This window comes from Lampetra planeri, chromosome 24 (assembly GCF_965212315.1).
Source record: "Lampetra planeri chromosome 24, kcLamPlan1.2.h2, whole genome shotgun sequence".
NCBI classification, from domain to species: Eukaryota; Metazoa; Chordata; class Hyperoartia; order Petromyzontiformes; family Petromyzontidae; genus Lampetra; species Lampetra planeri.
This window is the reverse complement of record NC_136130.1, coordinates 12623405-12645803: the sequence shown is the minus strand read 5'-3', so window position 1 is coordinate 12645803 and position 22399 is coordinate 12623405. Positions and strand designations below refer to the sequence as shown.

The 22399-nt window shown below is 48.1% G+C and overlaps 1 protein-coding gene across 1 annotated transcript; it reads left to right on the top strand.

Annotated features, from left to right (window-relative positions):
* Positions 1–263: 263 nt before the first annotated feature.
* LOC144726823 (exosome RNA helicase MTR4-like) lies at positions 264–22250 on the top strand. The gene is made up of 27 exons (XM_078605764.1): positions 264–717; positions 1705–1851; positions 2273–2339; positions 3049–3111; positions 3779–3891; positions 4458–4632; positions 5171–5261; positions 6135–6259; positions 6782–6880; positions 7728–7818; positions 8435–8566; positions 9768–9847; positions 11078–11188; positions 11716–11817; positions 12573–12698; positions 12963–13113; positions 13568–13740; positions 14090–14158; positions 14361–14474; positions 16026–16136; positions 16589–16777; positions 17237–17400; positions 17516–17621; positions 17969–18025; positions 18852–19014; positions 21096–21200; positions 21808–22250. The coding sequence occupies exons 1-27, from the start codon at positions 635–637 to the stop codon at positions 21858–21860; spliced, it is 3060 nt and encodes a 1019-aa protein (XP_078461890.1). The 5' UTR covers positions 264–634; the 3' UTR covers positions 21861–22250.
* Positions 22251–22399: the final 149 nt, after the last annotated feature.

The following is a 22399-nucleotide window of genomic DNA, read 5'->3' as shown; positions in this document are numbered from 1 at the left end:
TATTCTCTACTTTGCACTATCGTTTGTTCTAGATTGTTGATGTAACTTGCTGACATGTAGCTCGTCGGATTCCTCCAGTCTAAAGACAGATTGCTTTAAAAAATATGAATATGAAAACACCCGATAATAACGGGTCTGTGGCCCATATAGGAATGTCCAGAGCAACACGGGACACCTACGAGCCAGAACCGATGGGGGCACTGCCACTGGACTCCTTCCCGACTTCCCCCCCCCCCCACGGTCTGTGTCATCATCCAGCAGTAGACACGGATGGGTCTGGCACAGCGAAGTCGATGGGCAGGGGAAGTGTGGTGGGATCGAGGGTGGAAACGCCCACCTCTTCCTAAGACGCCTGGCGGGCGTGGAAGAGTAGGCCAAGTGCCCCCTCCCTCTCTCTCCCTCCCTCTGCTGGAGCCCCTCGGGCCAACAGCGGCGGCAGCGAATGCGAGACATTTCACGCATTCATTAGAAATATAATCCACCGCAAACGGTTACCGGTTCCTGGCCTCAGAACCGGCAATCGGTTACCGGTTCCTAGCTTCAGAACCGGCCATCGGTTACCGGTTCCTGGCTCCCGCCGTGAGCGCAGCGCCGGCGCAGGAGGGAACCTCTCAGGGCCGCAGCAGGAGGCGCCATGGGGGACGCGTTTGTCGGGGACTTGTTCAGCGTCTTCGACGAGGAGGCGGACGAGAAGCCGCTGGGAGTCCCCGCGCCCAGGTGACGTCCACACTGCGGCGCAAACACAGAGAGGCGGCCTCCTCCTCCCTCTCCCCTTGAGCGGCGGCAGCGGCGCTGGGCGAGCGCCCCGAGGCCGCGGGCGATCCCCGGGCTCGCCTGGAATCGTCGCCTTGGACTGTGACGCACGGGGCCCCGGCGGCCGCACACACACAGGGCCCCGGTGGCTCGGGATCTCCCGAGTGGTTGCCAACTGCAGTATTTGGTCTTCTTTCTACCCCTACCTGCCCCATCCCTGCCTGTACACCCCCATCAGCCCCATCATCTGCCTGTGTATCCCTACCAGCCATGGCATCTATCAACTAAAACAAGAAAGACGGTCACCGCATCGCGCGACGCTTTCAGATGCGCTTCTGCGGCCGTCTGGAACTTGCTTCTATCCGATATGAGGAAGCCACTGGAGCTTTACACTTTTACATCTCGTTTGGAAACTCATTTATTTAAAATCGTTTTTTGTGTGTTTAGTTTGCCCTTCCTACGCACCTATTAGCACGGCTGCCTACGTACGGTGCGAAAGAAGGTACACATACTGTGCATACATGAAAAGAAGTTACACAAACTCCATACATGAAAGCCCTTCGAAATGGCTTCTCACGTGGGAATTTACAGTAGCAGCCAGATAATCTGCATGTGTACCCTCTACGAGCCCGATTAACTGTTATTTAACATGTTTACTTTTGCTCTTTTTTTCCATATGATGGGATTTGCTGGATCGGAGTATGTCCTGATTTGATAATGTCATTGTATTGTAAAAGGTAATCATTCAGTCCTTGCTAATGCCACTTCTAGGAGCAGGGCCTCTGCTCGCGGGAGCTTTTTAAAGCCCCTCAAGAGGGTATTTTCAGCTATTCTTTCATGTTGGCCATACAGTATGTCTTATAAGAGGTCATTGTGTTGAGAGAACCAGTATTGTCATTCACCACAATGCAGTCCATATATAAAATATCTGTAACCATTGTGTTTGCCCAGGCAAAAGAAGACTCCAACCAAACGCCCATATGGATGCGAGGAGACTGGGTCCGCAGCCTCGGAGGGGGGAGCCGCAGCCGATGGAATCGACGACCTCATCAGCAGAAAGCGTCTCAAGCTGGAGCGAAATATTACTTTTGAACAGAAGTAGGCATCAGCCGCCACCAAATACTCCTCTTTCTTCATCGGTTAAGCCACATTTTTTCTCATGGCTTCCAGGAAATTTGAGAAGCATAATTATTTCTATTTTATAAACAGTTTCTGAGTGCAGGTCCAAAGCCCCAACACATCAAGCGGACAGCAACAAACAGCACTCAAAGTTTTAATAAGAGTTCACCTCTCTGGAATTTAGCAATGTTATGTATTATGAGTGATTGGGAAAATATTCCTAAGTGCTATTGCGAGAAGCTTGACGTTTCGGGCTTTTGGGCCTGTGCTTAGAAATTGTGGTTAAAGAAAACTAAAATACCCAAACACGTTAGCTGTACTAGGGTAGGTGAGGGTTTCGGTCTGCAGGAAGCGCGACTAAGTTGTGATATCACTGTTGTTGATACTCGCTGTGCTTTAGCCTCACCCAGCTCATGCCCAGAGTGAAGACCGTGAGGGTAGAGACACTGGAGGGCTGCACGCACGAGGTGAGGAGCTCACGCAGCACGGAGGGGGTTAGTACGTGGTGCTAACAACACACTGACATGGGGTTAGTGTGGTACCGCATTAAAAACAACAAAAATCTCACTTAGAAACATACACGTTAAAATGGGAATTGTATGCAAAATATATAATTTGTGATTGAATAAAACTGGCATAATAAAATATATAATGCAGCTCTTTTGAATAGTAAACTTGGTGAGACAAAGGGCATTGGCATGGGTCTGGTAGCACATTCGCCGATTGTTGCATAGGTTTGTGGTTCGAGTCCAGCAGGCTGCCCTGTTAATACTGTAGGTGTATTAATCAATGGGTGTTAAAGATCTTGTGACGTCATTCGAGTATGCTATTGTGTGATGATGTCACAGTCTAAATTTTTCGTATTGTAAATTTACCTCTAATTTATTATTTAAGGATTACGTAATAATTTACCCCTACTGCCATACCAATACCTGCTTACGGCCCAGGTGCTAAGTCACCTTGTGCCGCAAAGGGACAGCTACCACTGGGGGTGCCCTTTTAAATGTTTTAAATGAGATGTGATGTAAGTCGCTTATCGTGTGTAAAACGCTCTGAAATGCCCTGGAATAAAGTGCGCTATATCAAAACAAAGTTATTTTTATTATTATAGTTGTGCATGGTCTTGTGTGTGCCAGGCTGATGTGCGTGTTCCCCTACCTGTGGTCTGTTCACCAGGTGGCCATCGGACAGGAGTCTGCTTACGAGACCCTCAAGCCCAGAGTTGGTTTGCCGGCAAAGGTGAGTGGCTTGTTCTTATTGTAAACACAGACACGAAGGTGGTCAGCAACAAAATGTACTGTCAAAGTTGTAACAGATAAGAGTTAACACTTCTTGAATTGAGCAAAGTTAAAAGATCTTGGAGGTAATAGCAAAGTGGAGCAGTACAAGCAAAGAAGCAGAAAGATAATTATTTTGACCTGCAATATGGCAGTTGAGTGGGTGAGCATGTGCGTGTGATTAAGTGAGTAGATGAGTGTTATTTTCACCTGTGTGGTTGTTGAACACGGTATGGATGGGCCAAGATGGAGGAATCGGAGTAAAGTTCATGTAAATGGCAACCATGGTAGTAGCGATAGAAGCGTGAAAAAGAGGAAACTGACCACTTGAGTGAGTGAAGTGAATCGGTGAGTGCTGGATCATCAATCCTAACAATGTTGTTTATCCATGAAAGTGTCTCTGAATCACATGTGCACAGGACCATCCTGATATGGAGATTCATGGCCAATTCCTCATTGTCTAATTGTTAATGTGTGGAGAAACTGGTGTAACGAATGAAAACCTGAACCACCACATTTCATGGTTGGCTGGGTGATTTGCAACGTGCTTACATGTAAACAACCTCTGTGTGCGCACGTCCTGACCAAACTCTTTACGCGTCTCTTCTCACTTCTCTCTGTGCCCATAGGAGTATCCGTTCCTGTTGGACCCGTTCCAGCGGGAGGCAATCCTGTGCATTGACAACAGCCAGTCAGTGCTGGTCGCCGCACACACGTCGGCTGGAAAAACCGTCTGTGCCGAGTGAGTTTCCTTTGCTTTTGTGATGTGTCTCAGTATCTCACAGTTGGCAATCAAAATGAGTTCCTGCTCAAATGAACACTGAGGCAGTGCTCATTTTCTCAGGTATTTATTCAGATTTCTATTGTTACTCATTTCTATTTGGACGTCTTTGATCTGATTTGTATTTGGTTGTCGACTCGGATTTCTGTTTTATTTTTGTTCTAGTTTCTATTTATTTTTTGCTTTGATTTCTATTTGCTTTCTTGTTATACTTATTTGAATGTTATAGTTTTTGTCATCCATAATAGAGGTTTTATTGGCGTTAAATTGCATAAATATATAAATGTGTCGTTAAACCCGCCACCACCCGACATGGCCAACTAGTAAGGGTTGTCACGTAAGCAGAATATGCTAACCTCTTATGGATGATATTGGTTGCGAAAGCCTATGTGTTAAACCGTTATTGTTATTTTGGTGACCCTGGTCGATTACTGTTGCAAATGAGACCATCCTTGTCTCTTGAGTTCTCATGCCATTGAACAAAATAAATTAAAACCTTGAATTTGAGCTTGCGGTGTCACCGACAGGTACGCGATAGCGCAAGCTCTGCGTGGAAAGCAGCGCGTGATATTCACGAGCCCCATCAAAGCGCTCAGCAACCAGAAGTACCGAGAGCTACACGAGGAGTTCCACGATGTGGGGCTGCTCACGGGAGACATCACCATCAACCCCAGTGCCTCCTGCCTCGTCATGACCACCGAAGTGCGACCGCTAGCTTTATTATTCTAACATCAGGGCGGAAGGGTGGTGGCGCAGTGGGTAACACTTGTGCCGACTTGGGTGCCTGTTTGTATGGAATTTTTCCATCCTTGTTCTGTGTTGGTTTACTCCAGGTTCTCTGATTTTTCTCCATAGCTGCTACAAGGCAAACATTTCTGTAATTGGGTAGATTGTGATAGAATGTGTTCCACACAATTGAATATCGCAATTTGAACAAAATCTTGAAAGTGAAGAAATCTCAAGTCCAAACAAATTTAAGCCAAATGAGACATTTGTATTCCCAATTCTGCTCTTGGATCTCAATGCTGGACCCTTAGGAGGGAGCGTGAAAGAAAGTTACTGGCAGCAAAAATGAAGTGGCTGAGAAGGATCATGGCAGGAGAGACTACAACAACTAAGACATGAACCTGGGAATTGAAATTAGAAAACTGGGAAGTAAATTTTATGCTGCAGCCTTCACAACACAGGTGACACTGACGTTCATCTGGGAATGAAGCTGAATGCTCCGGTTTTATTGCAGATCCTGAGAAGCATGCTCTACCGAGGCTCGGAGATAATGAGGGAGGTGGCCTGGGTGATTTTCGATGAAATTCACTACATGCGGAACCCAGGTAGGAAATACAATGTGTCTCACTGCATTTACATTTTAATCTTTTATGGTGGCATAGCGGTAATCACTTGCGTAGTGGCTGACTGCTTTTTTTCATCTATAATATGCTCAACCACCACACTGTAGGTCACAACAGTACACTCGCACACGCATTCACCCACCATCCAGCAGGTCACAACACTCCTTTCTGCTTCTTCCCCCATCGTCTCATTTCCCAAGCTCTTATAACTTTGCTCAATTCAAGATACGTGTTAACTCTTATTTACCACACTTTCAAATTGTGCTGTCTGTTGCTGGCCACTTGGTATTTTGGTCCTTTGGGCCTGTGTTCAGCAACTGTGTAAAAAAAAAAAGTTGTGCTGTTAGTCACGTAGACTCGTCACGTGTGGTACCAGTCTGAATAAGTTTTCACTATCTATATTTGTACCAATTGCTCCCCTATTTATCATATTAATGGTGATATATGTATATCTGTGTGTATGTGGTCGTGTGTTCATGTAATAATAATATTGTTAGTTTTTGATAGAGAACCCTTTATGGCAGGGCATCTCACACCATATTACATGGTTCGGCGACTTGCATCCCATCTCGTCTCAAACGTTCTAAGTGCACCGCTAGTGGCATCTATCCCTGTGTGACACAATGTTACTCAGGAGCGGCCTGCAAGTGGCCATTAGTTTGCCAGTAGGTGGTGATGAGTTCTATGTGTATTCCCCAATTGGCGATTTGCGGTGTAATTTTTTTAATTAATCAAGTTTGGACCTTGATGCCGGTACACAATGGCCTGCTCATTTCCAGCAATGAATGACGTTGGGGGGGATCTGTAAGGTTCACTTTTCACCGTGTGTGCTTGCATCGTCTGTGTTTGGCGAAGAGCGTGGCGTCGTGTGGGAAGAGACCATCATCCTTCTGCCAGACAACGTGCACTACGTGTTCCTCTCTGCCACCATCCCCAACGGCACGCAGTTCGCCGAGTGGATCTGCCACTTGCACAAGCAGGTGGGACCCACCAAGCACACGCTTTCAGAGAAACCTCTTCGAGTCCAGGCTCCTGCTGAGTAGTGGAGAGGCTGGCACACTGAGCCAGCAATCCGTTCATGGAATGGCTGAATTACCAATCTGGATAAGAAGGCATTCAAGAAGGTTTTTTTTTCGTGGCAAAGCCTCTTTAACGGAACAGTTTTTACTTCTATACAAAGCATGCATTTAGCCAAAGGTAAAATCCTGCTGTCACATCTAGCGTGGAGCACTCAGCAACTACCTCATTGAATGCGTTTGATATAATTCGCTGTAAAGCAGTCCATTTGGTTCATGGTCCATTGTTTAATGAGTACCCCACTCATTAACTGGTGATCATTTGCCTCCTTCTATCACTACTACTTTGGTTGCCATGTTGTATCTATCTTTTATCTGTGCAATGGATAAATATGAGTGTCCAAAGCATACATGCTCACTTACCGAACATGTTCCAGTAGTCATGAAAGCTAAAGAGGAGATGTCTGTGCGTTGTGTGTGTTACAGCCATGTCACGTAGTGTCCACCGACTACCGGCCGACCCCTCTACAGCACTTCATCTTCCCAGCTGGCGGCGACGGCCTCCTCCTGGTGGTTGACGAATTTGTACGGTCGTGATTTTGTGCCCTTTGCATGTGTGTCTGTGCAATGTAGTTCAGTGGTTGGCGTGCTATGCAACAAACTCGGCAACCCGGGTTCGATCCCCCCCCCCAACACCAGTAACGATTATTCAAACCGGTCCTGGGCTTCCCCAAGGTCGACTCAGCCTTGAATAAGGACCTGATGTGGTGTGTAAGCATCAGCACTAGACCCGCACGTGGTGCTGGCCACCCACCTCGTGTACCATGCCGGCCTTAATAAGGTGCTTGCTAACAGCACGTGCCCCAACAGTGTGTGAAAGGCTATATTGGTGATCTTTGTCTTTGTACGTGTGTATGCTGCTTTTAACAAGTCAAGGCCTATGACACTAAAGATTGCCATGGCTTCTGACCTTGTTCCCCAAGTCATGAGGAGTCATAACTAGGAGTCGGAACCATTACCCGTGCACTTAGGGGTCTCACTAGGTCCTGTCGGTCATGAGTTACACATTTTGAATATGTGGCTGTGATGGAATTCCCATTTGACATATACAATGAAAGGCTGCTTGATATCTGTTTACATGAAGGAAAATTGCTAAACAGTTCAACTATGTTTATATACTGTACTGGTGACTTGGTAATGCTTCCCATTATGTTGAGTCGTACACCTTGTTGCTGAACCTAGAGTGAACTAAAAAAAAAAATGTATGGCCTTACTATTAGCCTTACCACACTGTGCTCCCTTGCTGGGAGTGAGAGTGGAAGGAGGAGGGGGAGTTCCTGTGTGTGGAGGTGTTGTGTGTGCGAGTTAGAGCCGGGAGGAGGAGGGTGTTATCACTGGTTGATCCACTGCTGCTCTGTGCTGGCTGTTTCAGCGTGACTTCAAGGAAGACAACTTCCTGCAAGCGATGTCCCAACTGCGGGAAGGAGGCGACCCATCCCGCAAGCGCAAGGGCGGCAATAAGGGTACGCAGAGACCCTCCTCCTCACATTCGCTCAGACAGCCAGAGGCAATGATGCTCTGCTCCAAATAGTGTGTGCTGGTGCTCCTCTCTGGTGGAGGCCCAATGCCACATTCATACGGTGGGGTCCACTGTAGGGCAACCACTGTTGGCTTTCCACAAAGTGGTACTCATTTTTATTGACCCCTGGATTAAAGGTACATATATACAAGGGAGAAGATCATATAATGATAATAATGTAAAAGTTGTAATGTGTGCAGTTTTGGTTCACTGCCAGGGAGAAATTAATTCACGATAGTGTGAGGGAGTTTCACAAATGTGTGGTGACTCGCCAACTGGTCACTTGCCGATAAGGTGTTGCAGGCCATGTGCAACATAGACACGAATGCCTGACATCAAAAAAGCAGCTCCAGATGTTGGATTAAATTTCGTGGAGCTTTTTCGGCCAAATCCATTAAATGCATCATTGGGCTGTGTCTTTATTCTTTCCACTGGACTGCCACTTTGCGGTTTGTCGATTGCCGTCGTCGGTTCCCACTGTGGTGCAAGTCGTCTGCCACAGACCCAAACCCGGCGACGACATCAGCGGGTAAGACCTCGGTCTGCTCGTGTGCTTGCAGGGGAGTCCAATGTCTTCAAGATCATCAAACTGATCATGGAACGGAACCTGCAGCCCGTCATTATCTTTAGCTTCAGCAAGCGCGAGTGCGAGACCTACGCCGTACAGCTCTCCCAACTCGACTTCAACACGGGTACGTGCGATGCAAGGCGGCGGGTGCCATTGTCTATCCGCAGCTGGGTGAAGGCCTCCCCATGCCACCCTTTGTTTATCTGCTCATTCACGAGGCCGAATTTCTATATCTGTGTGTAGATGTAGATCGGGGTGGCTTTGTTTACATTACGTTTTCTGTTTTGGCAGCGGAAACAGCTCTTGCAGACTCAGTGATTTTTACTTATTTTTCAACTTATAAGTTAATAGTGATTGTAATGCCCCCTAAAGTGAATTAGCAAGAGGAAAAGAAGAATAGGAAAGTAATTAGCCTGAAAACAAAGCAGGACATTTTTGATAAGCATGAAAAATGGGTAAAAACCAGTACACTTATGAGTGAGTTTAGCTGGACCCAATCCACCATTTTTGCAATTTTAGAAAATAAGGACAAAATTAAAGCTAACAATGCGAACGATTTCTAGACCAGGATATTAAAAGGTTGGGAAATTATTACATCAATTAAAAAAACTGCTAATAATATGGATTCAGGAGTCAAAAAGATCAACTTCCAAAATTCTTGGAACGGATTCATGCTTTTAACATGTAATTCCTATATTCGATTTACAGTTATTTTGGTTAACAGTTTTCGTGGAACGAATAAAAAACGAGTTAACCAAGGGACTACTAAACATGTAACAGAATAGACGAGGAGCATAGAAAGGTTCTTGCATTGATACAGTGAAGCTACAACTGTATTTGTTACTTATTCTCCGCTGCAACTCAAATTGATATTTTGTGTTGCGCATTATATAGTTTGCATCAAACTTGGGATCCATGTTTCCAAAGTATACTTGCCAATTAACATCTTGCAGTTTCAAAAGCATTTCTTCAAACAAGCCTGAGGCTACTGATGAGACATTGATTGTCAAAATTGGTCCAGAGTTTTCTTGTATTGATTATAATTATTGATTTGTAACGCATGATGCCGTGTTTTTCTGCTGACCAAGTCACCCTTGAAACAATTGCCATATAGCTCAATGGGTTATTTACTCAGGTAATACACTTCTGAATTTGAATCTATTAAACCGAAGCTGCACTCTCAGATGGCAATGGGTTGTTGATGGGCTATGTAAAAATACTTGTAATATTTTATGTGAGGGGACAGATATGGAGGGCGAATTGTCTGCTTGTTTATTGTATTACAATTGTGCCTCCGCGCTGGATCGTGATGAATTTGGCTACAGAGGAAGAGAAGTGCCTGGTGGAGGAGGTGTTCAACAACGCCATGAGCTGCCTTTCAGATGAGGACCAGAAGCTGCCGCAGGTGAAAACCTCTCCACCACCACCGCCACCCACACCACCCACACCACCCACACCACCCACACACCCTCACTGCAGCAAATGGCACAGTCCACATGCAGCCAGGGCCAGCAAACTAATGAGATGGAACAGGGGAAATCTAAATGACCATACCAGCTGTCTTAATTATATTCTAAACTTAATGATTCACTTAACATAAATAAATGTAAAGCAATCAAGTTGATCGACGATACAGAACTTACTTATGCACTCCAGAGAATTGTATTTTATTATGTTTTATTTTAAATATTTTAATATTTAATATTTTTATTATTTTATTATTATTTCCCTTCTACGTGACTTTACCGAAAGAACCAAGAAGATGAATCCCTGCAGTCACGAAAGCTTTAAATCTAAATTTAACCAGTAGTCTGTTAACTTTCATCTATCACGGTTTCGATAGTGCTATATGTTGCTGACCACTTGATGTATTGGCCCTTGGGCCTGAGCTCAGCAACACATGGAATACTAAACTCCACAGAGGGGCACAGGCAAGTGTGGATGGTCCACAGTTCTCTGTGTCGGTGAGGGCTGATTTGGTTACTCAGTGGCATTGCCAACCACATTGCTAATGACCATGTGAACCACGTGAACACTGTGGGTAGGGTGAGAAGGGAGACCGGGGAACAGTCCAGAGAGAGAGGGAGACAGGGACAGTCCTCTTCAAATCAAGATTAGTCCTCTGAGAGTTTTGACACGGAGAAAGTCTGATGAGTAGAGAGACGTGGACACAGGGACACAGTCCAGAAAGCAGCTGTGCAGACAGAATTGGGCTATTAAATGTTCACAGGCATTACAGAAATGTATAATATATACATTGTTTCACACACAAATGTATGCACAGGTAGAAGCAGCTTTAAATAAAATGTTGTCGTGCTGAAATGGCCAATTCACGTGGTCTCATAAACACTAGCGTAAAGTATCACGTGGATCGCACGGTGATTTATTCACATGTTTAATAAAATAATAAACTCAAACATAATGAATGTGATTTCTACGTTAAAAATACGAGTAAATTCTTGCAGAAAATTGTTGTCTTCAAAACAGTTGAGTGTTTCGCTGTGTGTGTAACCTGCCAGCAGGTGTTCGACACTTCACGTGGCCTTAAAGTGCACATAGCCTGGCGCAAGGGCCGTTGTGATGTCACCGCCACTTAGTGGTAAATGCCGGTTGTTGTTTTGTGTCTGTGCCACAGGTGCAACGAGTGCTGCCCATTCTAAAGCGAGGTATTGGCATCCATCATGGTGGGCTGCTGCCTGTCCTGAAAGAAACCATTGAAATCCTCTTTTCTGAGGGCCTCATCAAGGTGAGTACATGGTAGCAAGGGAGCAGTGTGCTGGGTAGAGGGAGCAGTTTTCTGACATGTTTGCCCCCTACAGGTGCTTGTGTTGTGTGTTTCTCTTTGTGCCAACATGGTTCATTGACTTGCTCGTATATTTGTTTACTGTGCTGCTCTTGCTGCTCCTGTGTATATGTTGCTGTCAGTGAGTGTATGCTTGTGTGTTGCAGTGTGTGTGGGAAGCGTTAGTGCAATTGTTAGCGCACTGCACGATGCACCCAGTGACCCAAGTTCGATTTCCGCTCACAGCCAACACCAGTGATAATGCTCTTTTTTGGTCCTGGACCTCCTCTAGGTCGACTCGGCCTCAAATGAGTACCTATTGCGATGTGTTAACATCGCCACTTGGAAGACAAAGGCGACTGGGCATGATGCTAGCCACCAACCCCCTCGTGTGCCGTGCCGGCCTTCATAGGTGCTCGCTAACAGCACTTGCCCCAACTGTTGAGGCTATACGGGAGATTTTTGTGTTTGTGTTGCTGTGTGTAACGCAGGCTCTCTTTGCCACGGAGACATTTGCCATGGGCATCAACATGCCGGCCCGCACCGTGCTCTTCACCAGCGCACGCAAGTTTGACGGCCGCGACCACCGCTGGGTATGTGGCTCTCGGCCGCTTGGATCGCTTGCGTATTGTCATTTAGTTTTGGCCAAACACCCCAATTTAGGACCGCAGAGGAGCTTGGGCAATTGTTGGTGGTGCCAGTTTTGGCCGCCTTCCGAAAACTGTGCACATTATAACTTATGCGGTGTTTTGGCCTGCAACTTTAAAGGACAATGTACACATCACCAAAATAATATTTTCTTTGCATATTTTGCCACAACCATGCATGGCTGTCCATGCATGACTTTAAATTCATATATATTTAGTGTTTGAGCACCTTATATTTACGCAGGTAAAATAGGTAAAGTTAAGTAAAACCATTATCTTGACCGTTAATTGTAATAGTGTAAACCATCTGAGATAAACACAGCTGCTCATGTTTAGGGTTTCATGGCGGCCTGATCACTGGTGACCAGAACAACCACATGTTCCACAACAGCACAGCAAGTACAAGCGGTCTCCAATTTACACCGGTCTGATTTACGATGATCCACATTTACGACGTTTATATCATGCCACCATGGATCGATTTACAATGCAAAAACTTGGTTTGTGATGCATCTTCCAACATTACTCCAAACACATTTGAATAGAGTAAATCTGGTTTCCGATGAAGTTTCCACTTATACTGGCTCAGAGATTTGCCCATGGCTGGGGTGAGTTAGCTGTAAACCAGCAAGGGTTGTGGTTCCACGTTGATACTAAGAAGCCGATATTCTGATTGCTCGTCCCCCTCCCGCACTGCTCAGATCTCTTCTGGCGAGTACATCCAGATGTCGGGCCGCGCGGGCCGGCGCGGCATGGACGAGCGCGGCACCGTCATCCTCATGGTCGATGAGAAGATGAGCCCCACCGTAGGACATCAGCTCTTACAGGTGCCGCCTCACACCGTGACACCGCCCATCAGCTTTCAGGGACCTCCACTCAGCCTACGCATCAGTGCATCGGTCTACGCTCTGACCATTCACCTCAACTGAGTGTTGGATCATCAATCGACCTAACTGCTTCGTGTTGAATTCTGTTAAGTGCAGTGCAGTGAGGTAGAAACTGGGTGCTGCACGCCAGATTGTCCACAATATTCCAACGTCGGCCAAATATATGTGCCTTGTGTAATCTTGATAACTGCTTGTGTCCACCAGGGCTCACCCGACCCGCTCAACAGCGCCTTCCACCTCACCTACAACATGGTGCTGAACCTGCTGCGAGTGGAGGAGATCAACCCCGAGTACATGCTCGAGAAGTCCTTCTTCCAGTTCCAGCAGTACAAGGCTGTGCCTGATCTCCTGGCCAGTGAGTGGCCCATACCCACAGAGAGCCACCGCCAGGACCCAGGGCATAGCACTCCTCCAGCTTCTCACATGTGTTCTGGCCTTCCTGTAGGTCAACTCAACCTTAAAAATTAGTACCTAGTGCAATGTGTAAACATCAGCACTGGGAAGGCAAAGGCGGCCGGGCGTGGTGCTGGCCGCCCACCCCCTTGTGCGCCGTACCTGCCTGAATATGTTATTGCTAACAATACTTATACGAACAGTCTGTTAAAGGCTATATGGGGGATCTTTGTGTGGCGTAATGGCCTGAATATGTTATTGCTAACAATACTTATACGAACAGTCTGTTAAAGGCTATATGGGGGATCTTTGTGTGGCGTAATGGCCTGAATTTGTTATTGCTAACAATACTTGTACGAACAGTCTGTTGAAGGCTATATGGGGGATCTTTGTGTTTACCCGTGTGTGTGGCCCAGAGTTGCAGGCGCTACAGGGCCGTTACGCAACGCTGGCCGTGCCGGACGAGGCAAGCGCCACCTCCTACTACCACATCGAGCAGCAGCTGCAGCGCCTGCATGCAGAGGCGCGCGCCATCACACTGCGGCCACAGCATTGCCTGCATGTGCTGCAGCCTGGCCGCCTCGTACAGGTGCAGCTGGCTATCAGCGGCAGCGCCATCCACACCATAGCCGGAGTTCCATCTTGCACGCTTCACTCGCAGAGAATTGCCACAGATAGGCGAGCAGCTTAATTGCAAGGCCATGACATGTGTTGACGACTTAGGGAGTTCTTTTCCAGCAGTGGATAGAACATTTCTGATGTTGGGTTAAATACGTCCACCGCCTTGGCTGCCTCCTAATCGAGTGCAAGTTCCACGATGCTAATAACGACACGTGCTGTCGTCGTGGTGATTGTGGATGTGGCCAATGCTATGCCGCAGGCATGGCCGTTGGAGTGAGTGTGATCACGTCTTCTGTGTCTGTGCCCTGTCACGCAAGGTCACACATGGGAAAGAACACTTTGGCTGGGGTGTCGTCGTCAACTTTCAGCGCAAACCAACAAGCCAGGTGAGCTACGGCATGTAGGGAGAATGCATCTTTTGTTACATCATCATTGTCTTCATTATTCTTCCTCTACTTCCTCCAACCTTTACAGTGTTATTGTTGTGAATTAGATGACGGTGTTATTGTGAATAATTAGAATGAGAGTGGAGGTTTTGTTGTGAATGAATGAGATGTGCTTGATGAATTGTGTGTGTGTGTGAGGCAGGAGGAGTTCACCCATGTGGTGGAGGCGCTGTTGCTGTGCTCGGAGGAAAGCGTGCGGAACGCAGCAACGGAGACGCCACGGCCCCCACAGCCCAAGGAGCGTGGGGAGCTGCAGGTCACCGCACGCGCACACAAATACGCTCGCGCACACCAGTGCACACGCACCCAAGCGAGGACACAAGACAAGGATACACACCTGTATACACAAAGACACGTAGACACATATACATGCGCACATCTGTAAAGGTCCAAATCAGTAAAATAAGGAAAAAATAGACTTGCAATTTACTCAATTGAGATTACACAGCAACATTGCCCCCCCCCCACTGGTAAGAATAATTCCCACTTGCAGGCTCTGTGGCACACAGGGGTAGCTGCCACTAGGGGTGCTCTTTAAATGTTTGAGATGTGACGTAAGGCGCTTTGGTTGATGCAGAATTTAAGTAAATGCCATTAATTATAAACATAAATGATCAAATCCCTGGGGGATTGATCGTTCCGTCACCACTTTTATGAACGTATTGGTAGGTTTTCGCAGCCAGTTACAAGTATCCCTCGATTTACAAAAGCGATGCATTAAAAAAAAAACTACATTTTGTAAATCAGAATGGCTTTTAAGATACATTTTATACGCAAAATTAAGGATGTGATTTGGTTAGTCATTCCAACTCTACTCCTCACCTGCACTGTCCGAGCTCTCGCCGCGCTTACATTTACAAGCAAATTTCTTAAGTTGACATGCTAATCTCTCACAATACAATGGCCACCCCCCACATGGGCATAGCTGCCCCGCCCATCTCTAAACCATTTGTAAACAGCTCTTTGATTGGTGTAGATCTACTGCAGGTTAGGAGACCTCTCCTACATTTACATTAGCTGCCTCACCCATCTCTAAACTTTTATAAACAGCCTGCCTCGGCAGATTTCCCCCTCTTTTTTTCTCTGAAGACGATTGTTTGTGTCGCGATCGAAACGTCGTGATATTGTTATTATTTTGATTATTTTTTCTATCTACTTGGCTTTACCGAAAGACCCAAAGAATATCTGTGACTTTTCACAATACAAATGATTAAATAGTAATTGATTAAAACGAAAATTATTAACCTTTTCCAGGAACCCACCAAAGATCTGTATGTTGGAATGACTGGAGAGGTGATGTGGAGACATCCCTGTTGCACTGGAGAATATCGTGATGTTGTCGCAGACCTATGACGCAGCCTCCTGCGTGCTTCTTGTTTGATCTCGTGGCGCGTGCCGTGTGAAAGTTCACTCACGCGGAAATTCTATTTCGTTGTTCAAAAATTGTCCACAGTTTATCAATTGTGTTAACGTGAAATTTCATAAACCGAAACGGTCATAAATGGAGAGATACCTCTTAATACAATTCACAATAAAAATTTTAGTTGGACCACGTAACAATCTGATCAAATTAATGCTTTTACACGTGACAATTGAATTTGTTTGGTTATATCAAGTTGTGGTGGGTCCAACGACACAAATTTGACCATATCATGACGTGGCCTGAGCCAAAAATAACTTGTAAATTATAAAGGCCTGTTGTTATTGGTAAATGAATGCGAGTGTGTCTGTAGTGTTGCTCATGGCGCTGTGCCATGCCGCTGTGACCGTGCCCCGCTGCTGCTGCTGCTGCGCTGCTCCTGAGTAGGTGGTGCCGGTTGCGCTGGAGCTGGTGGAGGCGATCAGCACAGTGCGGCTCTACATGCCACCGGACCTTCGCACCCCCGAGGCTCGGCACCATGTGCTGAAGACCTTGCAGGTGACGCCTTCTCCCCCAGCCGCCCCCACCAGCCTCATCCAGCCCCCGCAGCTTTCACTCAATGCTTCATCGATCTGCGTCGATTGTTCCCTGAGCGGCTCGTCCACTACTCAACGATTCACGAGTCACTCGCTCGCTGGTGGTCATTTCCTCCATTAGCTGTATGTGTGTGCATGCCTGTGTTTAAGTCGAGCAGAAGTGTTGCAGTAAGTGTGCTGCGCTACGAACCGGGTAATCCTAGTTCAATTCCCGCTCATGGCCAACGAATGTGGTAAATATTGGAACCGTTCCTGAGCTTCTCCTTGGTCGATTCAGCCTCAAATGAGTATGTGGCACGATGTGTAAACATCGTCACGAGGGAAACAAAGGTGGCTGGGCGTAATGCTGGCCATCCACCGCTTTGTGTGCCGTGCCAGCGTTCATAGGTGCTCACTAACAGCCTTTGTGTTTAGGAGGTGAAGGCTCGCTTCCCAGACGGGGTGCCACTGATGGACCCCGTGCATGACCTCGGGATCAAGGACCCCGAGCTGGAGGCCGTGCTGCACAAGACGAGGGCCTTTGCGCAGAGGAGGCTCGCTCACCCGCTGCACACGAGCCCGCAGCGCGACGCCATCCGCGGCATCTGTGTCAGCAAGGCCCAGGTTAGTGGCGCCGTGCGCCCGCCAGTGCTTGCCTCTCTGCCAGCATTTTCCTTAATGGAGTCGAACCGCAAAACGTAACCGTTAACTGGCACTGACCCCAACATTCCGTGAACCTGAACCAATATAAATGTTTCTGCTCGAGAACAAAAAGCGTAAAATGGAGTGAGGTAGGGGAACAACAGGTAGTCTTGATTGACGGGGCAGGGATCCTTACCCAAAAGGGGGAGATCTGCTGACATAGCAATACAAAGTCTTCTCATATGTAAAAATAAATACACATACGTTTTCAATTAAATGACACTTTAATGCCTCTGCTACTCAAAGAGCCTTATTTCATACCTCATCTCAAAGGCCATGGTGCGGCAGTCTGATGGCGTTGTGGTTGCACTGTAATAGCGGGATGGTGTGGTAGAAACGTGGTGTGCCGGTGGTGTGGTGGTGGCGGTGGGGCTGCGATAGGTGGCGGAGGAGATGCGCGCCGTCAGGAAAGAGGTGCGCCGTGCACACATGATGCTGCAAATGGACGAGTTGAAGCGGCGCAAGCGCGTGCTGCGCCGGCTCGGATACTGCACACAGGCCGACGTCATCCAAGTGAAGGGCCGGGTGGCCTGCGAGATTACCGCGTGAGCACGGCATGGCATAGCACGGCATATCGCGACACGGCGTTATCCGGCACCTGGCGTCGTACTAAAGAAGCGGTGTGTGTTCTCTCCCCTCCCGCTGCGTGCTCATCCTCAGCGGGCACGAGCTGCTGCTCACGGAGCTTGTGTTTGAGGGGATCTTTAACGAGCTGTCCCCCGAGCAGGCCGCCGCGCTGCTCAGCTGCTTCGTCTTCCAAGAGAAGGTAGTGGCATCCGTCCACCCTCCACCGATCACTCCTACATGGCCACGTTACTCTTGTCCAATTCCTTGCCTCCTTGTGCATCCACGTGGCGGCACTATAATAGTCCCACTGTGTTCCAATGGCTCTGTCAATTGCCGTGACCCACATCTCTGGATGGTGCAATCGTCGATGTGTTATGGCTACATGCGCGTTGTTTTACTTGTCTGTGCTACACACTGCCGTGCATGACTTGTCACTGGGTTAAACTCAATCCCTCCTTTCTTCAGCAATTCACTGCCGTGTGCCTTAACACATGACACTTCACTGCCGTGTCCTGTAGCACGTGACACTGCCCCATCTCTCGGCAGGCCTCGGAGACGCCGAAGCTCGCCACGGATTTGGCCGAACCTCTCCGAAAGATGAAGGTGAGCACAGTGAGCTCACTGCTGCCCATCCATACCGGGTCCGTGTGGTGTATGATGTGCAGCAGTGTGCGTGTGTGGTGTGTGATGTGCAGGCGTGTGCATGTGTGGTGTGTGATGTGCAGCAGTGTGCGTGTGTGGTTTGTGACTTGCAGGAGTGTGTGGTCTGTGACGTGCAGCAGTGTGGTGTGTGACGTGCAGCAGTGTGCGTGTGTGGTGTGTGAAGTGCAGCAGTGTGCGTGTGTGGTGTGTGATGTGCAGCAGTGTGCGTGTGTGGTGTGTGACGTGCAGCAGTGTGCGTGTGTGGTGTGTGACGTGCAGCAGTGTGCGTGGGTGGTGTGTGACGTGCAGCAGTGTGCGTGGGTGGTGTGTGACGTGCAGCAGTGTGCGTGGGTGGTGTGTGACGTGCAGCAGTGTGCGTGTGTGGTGTGTGAAGTGCAGCAGTGTGCGTGTGTGGTGTGTGACGTGCAGCAGTGTGCGTGTGGTGTGTGACGTGCAGGAGTGTGCGTGTGTGGTGTGTGACGTGCAGGAGTGTGCGTGTGTGGTGTGTGATGTGCAGCAGTGTGCGTGTGTGGTGTGTGACGTGCAGCAGTGTGCGTGTGTGGTGTGTGACGTGCAGGAGTGTGCGTGTGTGGTGTGTGACGTGCAGGAGTGTGCGTGTGTGGTGTGTGACGTGCAGCAGTGTGCGTGTGTGGTGTGTGACGTGCAGCAGTGTGCGTGTGTGGTGTGTGACGTGCAGCAGTGTGCGTGTGTGGTGTGTGACGTGCAGCAGTGTGCGTGTGTGGTGTGTGACGTGCAGGAGTGTGCGTGTGTGGTGTGTGACGTGCAGGAGTGTGCGCGCCGTATTGGACACGTGTCCGTGGAGGCCAAGCTGCTGGGGAGGGAGGATGTGCTCCTGGATGACATCCGGCCTCAGCTCATGGATGTCGTGTATAGCTGGGCCCTCGGAGAGTCTTTCTTCACCATCACCACCATGACCGACGCCTTCGAGGGTGCGGCTGGGATGCATGCATACAAAACGAAGATCCCCGTAGAGCATTAACAAACTTTTGGGACAAGTTCTGTTAGCGAGCACCTATGAAGGTTGGAATGGTGCACGAGCGGGTTGGTGGCCAACACCACGCCCGGCTGCCTTGGTCTCCCCAATGATACCGATTTTAGGCTAACTCAACCTTAACGATGTCCAGACCAGTTTAGATACTCGTCACCAAAATTGACTGAACGGAAATCGAAATCGGGTCACCGGGTTCATATTCCAGTGTGCTAATCACCGCACTACTGCTCACGGCACACGGACTCACGCACACGGACTCACGCACACGGACGCACGCACACGGACGCACGCACACGGACGCACGCACACGGACGCACATGGACACACACAGATACAAAGACACACACACAGACGCACAACATCTGCCATTTTACACTAAGTTACAGTGACGTCACCACGGCGCCTGTGCCGGGCCAGGTGCATTTTGAGGCCAGGTAAAGTGTCGAAGGCTCACTGATAGGTTACGGGACAGACCCAGGTGCCATGGGTTGACTGAGATGACTGGCAGATGCACCAGTTGTGCCCCCTACTGTGCCAACATGCTCTATTTTAGCCGCCTGGCGCTCCACTCGTTGTGAGCGTCACTACTCTGCCCGCCGCTGTTGTTGGAGGGCGACTGCCTCCAACTGCCCAGTAGCGTCCTTCATGAGCCTCCTCCAAAGAGGCCCATCTTAACACCGCTGGTATCAGTCTTCAGCAAGTCCACTCAGCTCCACATCATCCTGTTCCGCATCAATCCATCTCTTTTCCAGCCCGTGTTCTGCCCATTTAGCCCCCTCTATCCAGTCAAACAGAAAGCTGCTTGAGCATGAGGTGTTTGGGCATGCAGGCTTCATGACCCAGCCAACGCGGCATTGCCCGCTGGAGGAACTCACTGATGGGAAAGTATCCATATCTTTCAAGGATTTGTGAACGCCTCACACAATCCAGTTTGGTTAAACCCAGGATGGATCATAGGCAGGCCACCTTGAATGTTTATAACTGGCGCAGATGTTCCATTAGAGAGGACACACCCCCAGGGAGGGAGGCACCACCGCCCCACCCCTGTAACTTGTTTATGTGCTCCATTGTTGGGTGCATGAGGTCCACTGTTCATTGTATGATAGTTTGTTCCCTAATTACCTCCAGTTAATGTTATTGCGATGCACAAACCTCTCTTTGTATGTAGCACCTCTAGAGGTCTGTTCTTTCCAGCATATCGCAGTACACCAAGTGGATACATTTACATCTGTACGGGGATGTCTAAACACATCTTAATATACAGAGGGATCCATAGCTTGGGCAGTTATTGGGGCCGGCTCACCACCTGGTTGCTGCCTTCCAGCTCATCCATGGGTCCTCAGCATTGTGAGATGCAATTTGCATAAACGATGAAGCGATATATATATATAAAACTAAACATTACGTAGACTTAACTCTGCACTATCCCTGCTGTTCATTCCTACCTTCTGGGTTCATGCTGTCACCATCCTTGAATCTCGCGCAGATCCGGAAGGATGCTGGTGAACAGTAATATGACACGGACGTCCAGAATAAACACCTCATTCCAGACTCAAATATGGCACCTCCTGCCTTTGACATCCCTCCTCAAAAGACACTGGACATCCGTGAAAACGAGCTTCATGACTTATCAGATTCCTCTAGTCTTCATAAATATTCTGATTCACTGGTGTAATCATCAACTTCATCAGAACATCTTGATCTGGCCAATGCGCACATGTCCTTCATATATGGAAAATTAACGGCACAAGCCAAATGAGTGCAATTGCTGCCCATGCAACCCAAACTGTGGTCCGAATAGTGAACCATTGTAGTCTGCACTCTTTCAGTGAAGGAATAGCAAAACTACACAGATTTTTTCCTAAAGCACTCTTACGGCTAGCAGACCTCAACATTGTCATTTAGCTCCTGAATATATTGTCATATGCAAGAATAGAATTCCTATTATTTCCACGGATTGCTCTCCGACTTGCCCAGTTCCATGTAGCTGGGTGGATCGTGTGTGCGTGTACTCTGCAGGCAGCATCATCCGCTGTTTCCGGAGGCTGGAGGAGCTCCTGAAGGAGATGGGCAAGGCAGCGCATGTCATTGGGAATTCCGAATTGGAAGAAAAGTTTAATAAGGGTAATTTGTGATGATCACACAATGCATCATGAACACACACACACACACTTGTGCTCATGTATACACACGTGCATGCCCACACACGCATGCATAGAGACAAAGGTCTCCCATGTAGGCTTGATAGACTGTTGGTGCAAGTGCTGTTATCGAGCGCCTAATGAAGGCCTGCACGGCACAAGAGGGGGGTGGGTGGCCAGCACCACACCAGCCGTCTTTGGCTTCCAAGTGGAGATATTTACCCATCGCACCACATACTCATTTGAGGCTGAATCGTCACATGTATTGGCCATGAGCGGGAATCAAACTCGGGTTGCCGGGTTTGTAGGGCAGCGTACTAACAACAACACTACTGCTCCCCACATAAACGTTCACGCATGCATATGCACATAAAACAACATTTACCCCTAAGTGGCGATGACGTCACCACAGCACTTTCGCCAGGCTAGGTGCACTTTGAAGCCACGTGAAGTGTCGTAGGCTCATCGGCAGGTGTCGTTACAGACCCAGGTGTTGTGGGTCGACTGAGATGCTGTCACATTAATGTGCTTGTTTCCACCGTTTGTGAGGCAGGAGGGCCACTAAGTGTTGCATTTGTGTCTCCCTACAGCTGTCACTGCCATCAAGCGCGACATCGTGTTTGCGGGCAGCCTGTACCTGTAATGCTGCCACTCGCGTCACCAAGCCACCAGCCTATACCCACAGCCCCCACCCTCACCCACAGCCCCCACCCTCACCCACAGCCCCCAACCCTCGCCCACAGCCCCCAACCCTCCACTTAACCGTTACCCACCTCCTGACCCTAACCCACAGCGATCTAAATTATGTAGTTGCTGCTGAGTGTTGAAATGTCTTCACCATTTGGCTTTGCTGATCTTGCTTAAAAGTAACGTAAGCGGTCAGAACACAGCACGTTTTTTACAAACTCGTTTTAAGTAGAGGTGATTTACAATTGAGCCAACAGGTTTTGTTTTTAACATTGTACAAAGGTTTTTTTAAAGACTTGCTTTGTAAAACACATGCATTAAAAGAGGCTTGGGATGTTGTGGAAAATCAGTCAATGGCATTGGTTTATTTAGTTTGTGTAATAAACACAATACAACTGTCAACCAGGGTCAGCGATACTGTGTAATAGGTCACACGGTCAATGCCACAGTATGGTGTACATATATTTGAGAATGACTTAAAAAATAGTTTGCAAC